General features: G+C 43.8%; 1 protein-coding gene across 1 annotated transcript; it reads right to left on the reverse strand.

Annotated features, from left to right (window-relative positions):
* Window positions 1-645: 645 nt before the first annotated feature.
* On the reverse strand, window positions 646-10,272 carry TECTB (tectorin beta; the record flags this gene model as incomplete). Its single annotated transcript, XM_082310649.1, has 10 exons — window positions 646-698; window positions 1,186-1,218; window positions 2,169-2,238; window positions 4,223-4,385; window positions 4,585-4,668; window positions 4,748-4,851; window positions 7,419-7,491; window positions 7,573-7,715; window positions 8,129-8,319; window positions 10,197-10,272. 10 exons carry the CDS (start codon window positions 10,270-10,272, stop codon window positions 646-648), a joined length of 990 nt encoding a protein of 329 aa, XP_082166775.1.
* Window positions 10,273-10,558: the final 286 nt, after the last annotated feature.

The raw sequence follows: 10,558 nt of genomic DNA on the forward strand, positions 1-10,558 counted from the left end.
CAGTCACCAAGATATCCTACTCCTATCAGTACTATTGTACCTACTGCAGCATGTGTCGTATTCTACTTAACCCAATACTGACAAGGCTCAGAAGCAGGAAAGAAATGTCAGGCAACTAATTCTGAGGACCTTCTAACTATTACTACATAAAAAGCGTCCTTTTCTCCCATCTTTGATGTGTTAGGTTAGTTTTCGCCTTGTTCAGAGGCTTCACGGATCAAGCTAGGACCTTGCAAGACCAGGCCTGGGGGGGAGTTTGGTACCACGCTGAGACTGACAAGGAGGGGGGAACCTGAAGGTAAATTTGGCATTGAAAAATGCTGAGTTTGCATATCCCTATGTTCCTTATAGAAATAAGTACTGTTGGCATCACAACTCTTTCAAAGGAGGCATCGGTGGAATACATAACCCTTGGGTTTTCACTCGTTTAAAGTGCCTGCAGAGACTGGGGAGAGGCAAATCTGCTTTGGGATTCTCCAGTATTCAAGGCACAAAGCTCATGAAATATTTTATTTATCTGGTAAAATGGTGCATAAGGATTTTTTTGTGACCTTCATTTTTCCTCTGTAAAATGAACATCTTTAGTAAAGAAGTCCAGGTCCAAACGGAACTGGGAAAAGTTAAGAAACACAGCTGGGCTGTGTTTTATAATAAAACAGCACAAAATCCAATCGCAAAGAGTAGGTGGAAGATGATATCTGCAAGAGAAACACAGACTAAATGTGAGTACTTCCCTGTCAGCTGCCTTTCACGTTCTCTTCTCACCCCCATCAATGCAACTGCATGCCCCTAATGTGGCTCTGTCACCATATCAAGTTTTAACAAATAGGCTTTGAAAAGCCTTTTTCAAACCCTCTCCAAATAGAAATGCTTTCAGACATCTCTGTTAACCCGGTGAAACATGCTTGTTCCTTTTTGGGAAGAGGGTGTGAAAATAAGAGAAAGTGATGTTCAGTATTGGAAGTTATTGGTATGATTTTATTGTCCAGAGTGAGGGATGTGCCAAAAGGAGGAAAACGAAGTGTATAACGTTGAGAAATAAAATTTTATTTTGAAATATTTCCCTTTCTGTCAAATTTAGTAGATTTTTTAGCTCTTTCTTTGTGCTATGGGTTCTATGTTGACAGAGTCACTCAAAATCTGTATTTGGGATTGATATTTTCATTGTCATACTTTGCTATTTACCTGAGAGTGTGTAAAATCTGGATAAACCTTTGCCTGTATAAAATAAGAGAAAACGATAACATTGGGATGGCATGTTTAAAATAGGGCAAAGTGCACTAGCGTGCTTTGTAAAAGCAGAACAGATAACATTTGCCACATTTTGAAATTCTGGATATTTCTTCCTCTTGGCTTTACTGTCTGAAGTTATAAAAGGATCCTCCGTTCTTTTATCTTCTACAATTGATGGGGTTTTACTGGTGCAACATACTGAATTGTAATAATGCTGCTCTACATCTATTTGTAATTTTAAATTGGCTTTCAGGTTGGTGTGGATGTAGTTGATAAAGTAGTATAAAGGGCTCTAGCGAGAACATGATTTAGGCATATCTTGTTCCAGGGACCTGTTTCAAAAGACGTGCTGGAACTGAGGAACTAAACCAGCTCAGGGAGAAATTCCTGGTGCCTCCAGGAGGCAGCAGTTAGAGGAAACAGGTGTTGTTTTATAATGGGGAAACCTGGCGGCAGATCAATTTGTGTATCAGGAGGGATAGGCACAAAGGGTTAACCTACCAGAGTTATGGGTATGCTGAAGTACCAACCCACAGTGTAAAGGAAAGCTTTCCTGCTGCTCCTCTTTCCTGCTGACCTCTGTCCCGCTCATGTGCAATCTTTCAGAGCTTGTCTGGGCTGTTGCTGAGGTCAAATGCAGGTGAGCAGAGTTTATGCTGCTAACTTGGTCTGCGAGTGGTTTGGCCATTTATCATTAATGCCAAATGGGTGCCTTTACTCGCTTTGTAAATGAGGAGAGCTTCACTGAGCTCTTCTGCCAGAGCCCCAAGCCTGGAGGGGACCAACTTCTGTTCAAGACTCCTGCTGCCATGGGGAAAAGGGCTCTGGCAGAGGGCTTTGGCTCCCTCTGCTCGCTCCTACGCTACGAGCCATGGGTGGCTCCCAACTTCATTGCTTCCCAAAGGAAGAAACACCCCAGAAACCCAGTCACTTACTGCGTACAGCAATCTCCGCCACTAAAACACCTCCGGTTTGTTCCATGCGCTGTTTTCGTTTATCACATGTCTCAAGAGATCAGAGAGAAAGCCATGTATACCAAAAAAATTAAAATAAAAAAATCCAGACCCAATTCTCATGTTTCCAACCAAGGAAATGAAATCTGTGTCAATATTGCTGCGTATTTTCTAGGGATCTTTTTTCCTGAAATTATTGGGGGGTTTTGGTGCAGGAGAGATTTAAGGAGAGTCTTTATAGTGCGTTTTCTGAGGATTTTGGTGTGCCGCAGCCCTTACAGTGACTGTCAGTGTAAGTGCTCTTTTAAGTCATGGGATGGCAGGAGCCCAGATGGCTGTCCACTTGCTAATCACAGGTCCTCCTGGGCTGCCCTTTCCACCCTGCCTTAAAGAAAACTCCTGTCAAAAAGGAAGGGGGGAGCTGAGCTCCATCAATTTAACCCATGACCTCTGTGAAGGCTTCTGTTGTTGTTTATTGCTAATTATAATTGTTGCCTATTGGGTAGAAACAGGAAGCACAAATCCCTTCCAAACGGATCATCTCATGTCCAGCACTAATGATGCCTGTCACAGCTGACAAGGCCCATATTGGAGGCAGTGCTCTACAGATTAAAGGTCCTTGTCCGTCCCCTGACCTTTGCAGATCCCCAGCTGTGAGCATTTTTTTTTTTCTAGCAACTGAGCATGTGGTAATTCTGGTTATGAGTTGCTTGTAAGCATAGACCCCCAGCTTAGTTCAACCTTAATTGCAGCAGACCACCAGCTGCATTTTTGGGTTGGAAGTGGACTCGAGGGATGCTAGCCTGATCAAGCAATTATCCTGTGCTGGAGGGTGAGGAGGGAATTCCACCCTGTGCCTGAAAGGATGATGTAGAGGTTTGGTGGTACTGTCAGAAAGGCAGATAATGGAGTACTGGGTTTGTGTTTTCTTTTAACCCTGGTCTGTGGCTGGATAAAAAGTTGAAGACGTCTTTAAAAACAGACAACAAAATCTAAGCCCAGAGTTTTTTCTTTTGCCTTTGAACCTTAGAGTTTCTAACAATGCATTTTTGTCAAACCTGCAAGTTTTGCACAAATCAGTGCCCCCTGCTTAGCACTGAGGCTGGGTAATAAACTGCTATCTTAATTTGGCTCCTGGACTGCAAAAGTGTTTAGAAAGAAAAGTTGGTTTCACCAGGAGTGATGCTTTCTCTTCTCCAGCAAGAAATATTTGTTGCTGAAACGACAGTATGTCGGCCAAGGAGTATTCTGGGCTTTCAATTCAGGTTAAATGAAATTCAACTTCATTTTATAGCAATGACACATTCATTGCATGAGAGAAAGAGTAGCAAAGCTCTGACTTAGTGAATGAGAGAGAGAGGTCTTTAAAGAAAGACACTTTAGTAACCCTCACCCTTGCATCAGTTGGTGCAAGCAGTGTGCACCTCCCCAGGCTAAATAACATGGTTGTGTAGCACTCCCACCTCCTTCCCACCTAAGGTCACAGGAACCTACTCTTCGACCTCAGTTCCTGCTCCAGTGACAATTTATGTATTTCATGCAGAATAGGATGGCTGCAAGAGCAGTAACTTACTGCAGGATGGCAGAGAGGACTTTCCCCGGGAAGGGGGGCTGGGAGGTTTCGCTCGACTAGCGGTGAGCTTTGAGCCAGGTTCTCCCGCTGCCCCCAGGGTGCCCTCGGCGCCGAGATATTTGGTAAAATGGAAAAAGCTCTACTTTCTCCTTTTTTCCAGCCTTGTGTTTAACTGTAGCTGTTTGTCAGACAGGACTGTACTCTGGGATATTGACAAGAACTGAGTTTTTAAAGTGCTATGTTATTTCTCAATACATTTAAACAAGTTGCCCAATGTTGCATACAGCGCCTGTGGCATGACAGGAGTCGGGGTGCACGGCTGGCCACTCAGGTTCACGCATGGCGCTGTCTCCCTCTTCTGAAAGCTCTGGCACTGGCTCTGCACCCAACGTGCCCTCAGCAAGGTCTCGACATCCTCTGTCTAAATTTAGCACCACGTGTTTCTCTGAGAGGGAGGCCTTACCACCGGGCAGGAGAACTTCTCGCTGTCGCAGACGTGCGTCTCGCAGTGCAGCCAGACCTTGGACAGCTTGGGGATGTTACGGAAGCGGAAAGCGTTGAACTGGAAAGTCGCCCGGCTTGTTTTCCCATTCTCATGCACAAGGATGGAGTTGTCCGTGGCACACCTGTGTTGTGCATGGAGAAGCAGTGTCAGAGCCTGCATGGCTTTAGTGAAACATCTCCTGAGGTGGCAGTCTGTTGGATGCGTTTGTCCTGCTGTGGGCCAGCTTCTCTTTTGCCCCCTCATCCACCAGCCCCTGGCTTTCTGTCATCCTTGGGGCTGGGCTGGGAAGAGGTGCTCCCCCGGGTCCCACCAGCACCTACCCCTTCGTGATCAGAGGCCAGTGGATCTGGTAAAAATACTCTGAGGAGGGAGTTGCCCAGCAGTTGTTGAGAACAACTTTGAACCTGGGGAGACACAAACCTCAGATTAGCAAGGAATGTTCTGATTGCCAATGTATTAATTATTACTCCTTCCCTTGCCTACCTGTCACTTAAGCCCTTAGCTTCCACTCCAGCAAATATGTCAGAACCAATTTCTGATGTTTCAACGACGAAAGGGGCTTCTTTTATACTTGAAAACTTGGCATTCTTTAAAAGACAAAGAGAAAGACATCATACATTACTAGTATCATGCAAAGCAAAGGCATGTGGTGACTTCAGACAGCTCTGGACAGATGGACTCCAAAAGTCTGGGTTCTTATTACCTGCAAACTCCAAACTCTACACCTGTTAGTAGGACTATTGGAAGCCCAAGGTGGTGTTTAAAAATCTTTTTGTTAATGTTTGGCTTATAATGATAGTAAGTGACAGAATTTTATGCTATTTGGGTTGTGGTATGTGTTATATCACAGCATGGGTGGGAAGCAAGCTTGCTGCTGCTTGTGGTACACCAGAGGTGGTGGGGGAAGCTGGTGGGAGTGAGAGACTGGAGATGACTGTATGGAAGGGGAATGGGGTTGGGAGATGGCCACGTGTGGGGGAAAAGGAATGAAGACAAGCAGAAATCACATGCCCATACACAAAGGTTCAGCACTCTGTGATTTATACTTGTGGTGGCCAGCATGGTGAGAGCTGAAGGGGCATGAGTGTGCAGAAAGAGCTCTGCCAGCTCTAGTCATTCATCCACTAAAATCCAGCCTGCTCAAAGTAGTGCAGTGTTTGGCGCTCAGGGGAAAAAGTTTGGTTACAAATACATGGAAGTACCTACCTTAAATCCTGCTGCTTTTTATTGCATAAGATCATAACAAAGCTAGCACCAGAACTACATAAAGAGTACATGTTTAGTCATAGCATTGGTTTACTTAGTTAAATCTACACAGCAGGATTCGGGTATATGTAGTTCTGGAGCTGTTGGACTATCTTTCCTTGATGTGTTTGCTCAGTTCCCTGGTACTGATTGTCTTATGTGCCTTTCCTCACCTACGTGGCGAGGTGGCTGTGGGGCACTACGGTATTCCCACTGCAACATCTGATAGATTGGATACACCAAAGTTAAGGCTCAAGGCTGTGTTGAGATTAGTGATCCATGGCTGTAAAGTGCCCTGAGAAATTCTCACTTAACCAAAGATTTCTCCCGAAGGAGAGACCTTGCAGAAGTATTGTCACAAAGCTGGTATCAGTCCTTGTGCTAAAAAGAGTTGACCCTGGTATGCTGCTGCTTTTTCCAAACTCCATTGCTCTACACTGTTTTAGGGTACTGTCTTGCTTTTCTTCACAACAGGTTTCAGTGTAGAAGGTCTGATTTCCATTCAGGCTCCAGCCCCTCATGCTACCTCGCAGTCCTTTGCTGTTAATGGTGTGTCCCAGGCTAAGGGCAGGTGAGACTGAAGGGTTTCTGCTGGGTTAGGCTGCAGCTTGGGCGCTGCTTCTGGATGAGGAAAGGAGCACATGAAGCACCTGGAAGTATGGCCCACCGGAGGCAGAGGGCTGTGTCAGGCAGCAGCAGAGATGAATAACAAGGCCAAATAAATCTTTTATTTCCATTTTGCCAGGAAAAAAAGAAGAACATTTCATTGAAATTAATCTTTTCTCCCCAGTGAAAATGTGAACAAAATAACAAAGAAGTGGTCTATTAGCTTTCTGAGCTTGTTCTGTACTTGTGCTCAGTGGGAAAATGTATTAGTAACAGTTCAGCCACTCCCTCCTTGACTCCTGGGAGCCCCATGGCCATTAGAACAAAACAGTAATTTGGCAAAAAAAAAAAAAGTACCAGAGATCCATTGCTCACTGTCTGTCATTTGTTTCTGCAGCCATTTTGTCAGGAGTTGACAGGAGCAGTGTGGTACCTCCTGGGACCTTGCCAGTGTATACTACCAGTGTGCCGTCTATCAGAAAAAAAGACCCCGTGGGTTTTCATAGGGCATCCCAAGGCTGCCAAAATGTTTAGCGATCAATTGGTGCCCAAAATGCAGGGTGTGGGGGGAGAGATTTCCATCAGTCCACCTTGTGCTAAATACTCCCTCTACCTGGCCTATAAATTTAACACAGTGTGTTATTAGTTGTGCTTTTTCTAGTTCTGCTAAAATAGAGAGGCGGCTTTGGTGCTTTTGACTGTGCTTTGGTGGAAAAAAGACCCCAGGATCAGGAGCTGGCTGCTCCAGCAGCACGGCGGAGCTGTGGGGAGGAGAGGGATGTTTCAAAAGATTGGCCTGATATACAGGGATGATATTTTGTTGGAAACAAAATTCCAGCATGACCTAAAGATCTCTGGGGAATCTGAAATATCTGTTAGGTGAGAGGACCAGGAAGCAAACTGCAGGAGAAATGCATGGAGCTTGGCTGTGTCTATAGAGACTATGTCACAGCAGCGGTGCCTGCAGATGCATGCTGCTCTTTGAGTGGGATTACAAACAAGGTTTGCTTTTTCTTATAAAACCTGTCAGCATGTTAGAAATGTACCTTTCAGCAGAAAGATCTGCCTGATTTGGAGGGATTAAAAGAACAGTTGGCATGTGTCTGCTCTGTTCAGTTTAAGTATATCCCTGTTAATCAGCAGAAACAAGGACCCCTGCAAACCCCACCGTAATTATCTGTTCCAGGCTAGTAATGTGCTCCGTGACACATAAAAGTCAGGAGCAGCAGCCTTTTTTTTCCAGCTCTTAGGCTGAAGCCTGTGGAAGGTGAAGGCAAAAAGCTGGGTGGCAAAGAGCACTTACAGAGTAGAAGTTGAGGGACAACTGACTTTCAAATGAGCCAGAGCTTCCATTCTTCACATGGATGGTGGCCACCCTGGGGACATAACAAAGTTTCTGTATGAGTGAGATGTGGTGCTGAAAACAGGGTGAGGTGCACTCCCAGAAGAGGACATACCTTTGGTCAAAGGCAGCCTGGTTCACCAGGTAGTTGGCATTGTATGTGCAGGTGAATGAGTAATTCACAGGCTGGCTCTTCACAATTACCGAGGAGTCATTGGAGACGATGGAGTTGTAGAAGTTATAAACGGGGTTCTTAAACTGTGGATGGTGAGACAGAGAAATGTAGGCAGTACTGAGTCTTTGAGGCATCAAGAACAACTTCGTACTTTGAAACATGAAGACTGTCTGGTGACAAAACACCATCCCCAAGGAAACATGGGTTTGTAGCTCTTCATATGCTGTGCTGCCTATATGTATGCCTTACTATGTGTATGTTCTGTGTAATACAGGTGCAAATGGGCGACTAACACCCAGACTAATATCACTAAGCCTGCGACTATTTTGCCTGTAGATGCAAAGCATGACTAATTATTTCCTTCTCCCTGATACTGGAGCCTCCTCTTTCCATCAGTACTTAAAGCCCACTCCAAGCTGGAGCAAACTGGACTCTCTCAAGTGACTCCAGCCAATTTCTGAGTCCAGCTCAGAAATGTTGGCCTTGATAGTCTTACCTCTGACTGCGTGCCACAGTAGGATTTGTTTTTAGGTGACAGGTCCGGGATTGTGAATTGGTAATATCCCGAATCGTGGATCCCATTGTAGCAAATGCCTCCAAGTGCCAGCTGATTAACCTCCCATCCATAAGGACACTCCGGAATTTTGGTAATGATGGTTTTAGGATAGCAGTATACCAGAATTACATCTGAAAGGAAAATAATACACCCAGAGTGATATTCAGTGATGTTTTTCTTTCAAAGAGGCGGGTCTGCACACCTGCTTTCCTTTGGGATTAAATTTCTGCGAGCGGGGTATGTGCTGGAAGGTCCCCTAACATGAGCAGCTTTTGCTACACAAAACTGACCCTTGGGTTGTTAAATTCTGTCCTCTCTGGAAGAGTTTGGCCTTTGCCTTCTAAGGAATGCAGAACTTCATGTAAAATTTTTATCTTTCTGGAATAGCTGATTGAGGAGCAGAGACACTGCCGAGAAACCTGAAGTGAAAAATTGCTGCACTGAAATCTGTCAGATTATGCTGCAGAGCTGGCTTCTGTAACACCACTGACTCCGTAAAAATAATATGAGTGAAGTTTTTTGCTAGGCTTCAGTAGATGTGCACCTTTTTGTAGCGGTGTTAGATCTAGGCCACGAGACATATTCTGCCCTTTCTCTCCTTGCACTGGCATTGCAGTGCCAGCGCAAACTGAAGTTTTAGAATTCTCAAGTTAAAAGCTAAGATCTAAAAATGAACCTAGAAGCCTAGCACTGTTAATGGCAATAATAAATGAAGTGAAAAGCCTAGCCCTGTTAATAGCAATAGTAAATGAACTGAAATCCTAGCCCTGTTAACAGCGATGGTTAATAGCAGGGCAATAGGTTTCCAAACGTGGTGATTGCTAATACAGCCATGAATATTGAACATCATAACTTACAGACTGATTGCTTCGTGATAGCAGAATTAGACATTTTTCAAAGAGAATCAGGCAGTGCAAATTTAAATGTCTGATGGCAATTTAAAGGGCAAATATTGACTAACCATTAGTGACCTGAAAATTGAGAAAGACCTCCAATTACTACAGCCAGAAAAAAGACACCCTACCTGGAGTTATTAAATTATTAAATTTCTTTTAGAGCCCTTCACACTCTAGTTTTTATGATAAAAGCATGATTTTGCAGCCTTTCCGTGTCTGCAGAAGGTTAGGGAATACTCAGAGAAAGTCAAATAGGGACCTTAACAACTTGCTCCTTTCTGGTCAACAAACCTTCAGCTGATCCTGCTTGTGTCAGATTTGATTCTGCTTGGTCAGATGGGTAACTCTGGCAATTTTACAGCCATGCAAATTCCTGCAGTTCGGAGAAACTGCTTATGCAAATGAAGGTACTGGAATAAATGGCTAGAGGGCCAAATACTTAAGATATACCATGAAATTACTGGCAGTAGTCTGACTCCAGTCACGCACATGCCAAGCAAACACTCTATATTGAGGTGTATTCCAATGCGTTTCTAAAGCACGTTTCTTAATTGTAGTGAATTCTACATGACAAGTCTGTCTGGCACCAAATCATTTGAGTTTCTAGGTAGGAATCAGTGTGCAATTAGGGCCTTAGCTTCAATGATTTTTGTTTTTTCTTGTTTAATATAGCAGTGTGGTTCAGGAGTTCAGCCCAGCACATTCATTCACCACTAGTCATCTGATTGCAGTCAGTGTGACTGAAGCCCAGCTTGGGCAGCAAAGATCTGCTGCATCTAGCCTGTGCTATTGTGGATAATTTCTAATTGTTGTTGTTTTCTTTGCCGTTTTATGCCTGAATCCTGCTTGTTCTTAACTTTATTGCACTATGAATATTGCACAAAGTTAAGCAATTATTAAGTTATTACCTAATCCTCTGTGGGGCTAGGACTTTAGTGGTGCTTGCTTTCCTGTGCTAGCTGAAAGCAGATCAATAAAAGAAATGTAAGGATTACCTCTCCAGAATCCACAGTTTAACTTTCTGAAGAAAAACCTTTCCACTTTTAAATAGAAAGAAACCCTTTGGCAGCTTAATTACAAGAGAAGATCATAGGAGACTTAAGTTATTTTACCTGCTTTATTTGGATTGCAAGGCCCCGCAAGAGCTTGAGCCAAGATGACCAGCAGATAAATAGTAAGAGTCACCATTTCTTGCAATGATCTGAGGACACAGGGAATAAAGGCTGAAATTGTCTTTAAAATTGGAAATAAAAAAAGTGCATTGGCTGCAGACCTAAAACTATAGCTCCTGTTAAACACATTCTTCTTGCAGAGAGAAACGATAACATTACTGATATTTTGTCGCCCAACTTAATTGCATCTCCAGGATAAATATTTCCAAGACCATTATTATTGCTAGGTCACTACTGAGACAATTTTACTATTTCAGTTTAGTGGTGGCTTTGAATTATTCTAGGTTTTCTTTGTTCTTGTA

The sequence above is a fragment of the Platalea leucorodia genome (genome assembly GCF_965183815.1).
Source record: "Platalea leucorodia genome assembly, chromosome: 4".
Classification (NCBI taxonomy): Eukaryota; Metazoa; Chordata; class Aves; order Pelecaniformes; family Threskiornithidae; genus Platalea; species Platalea leucorodia.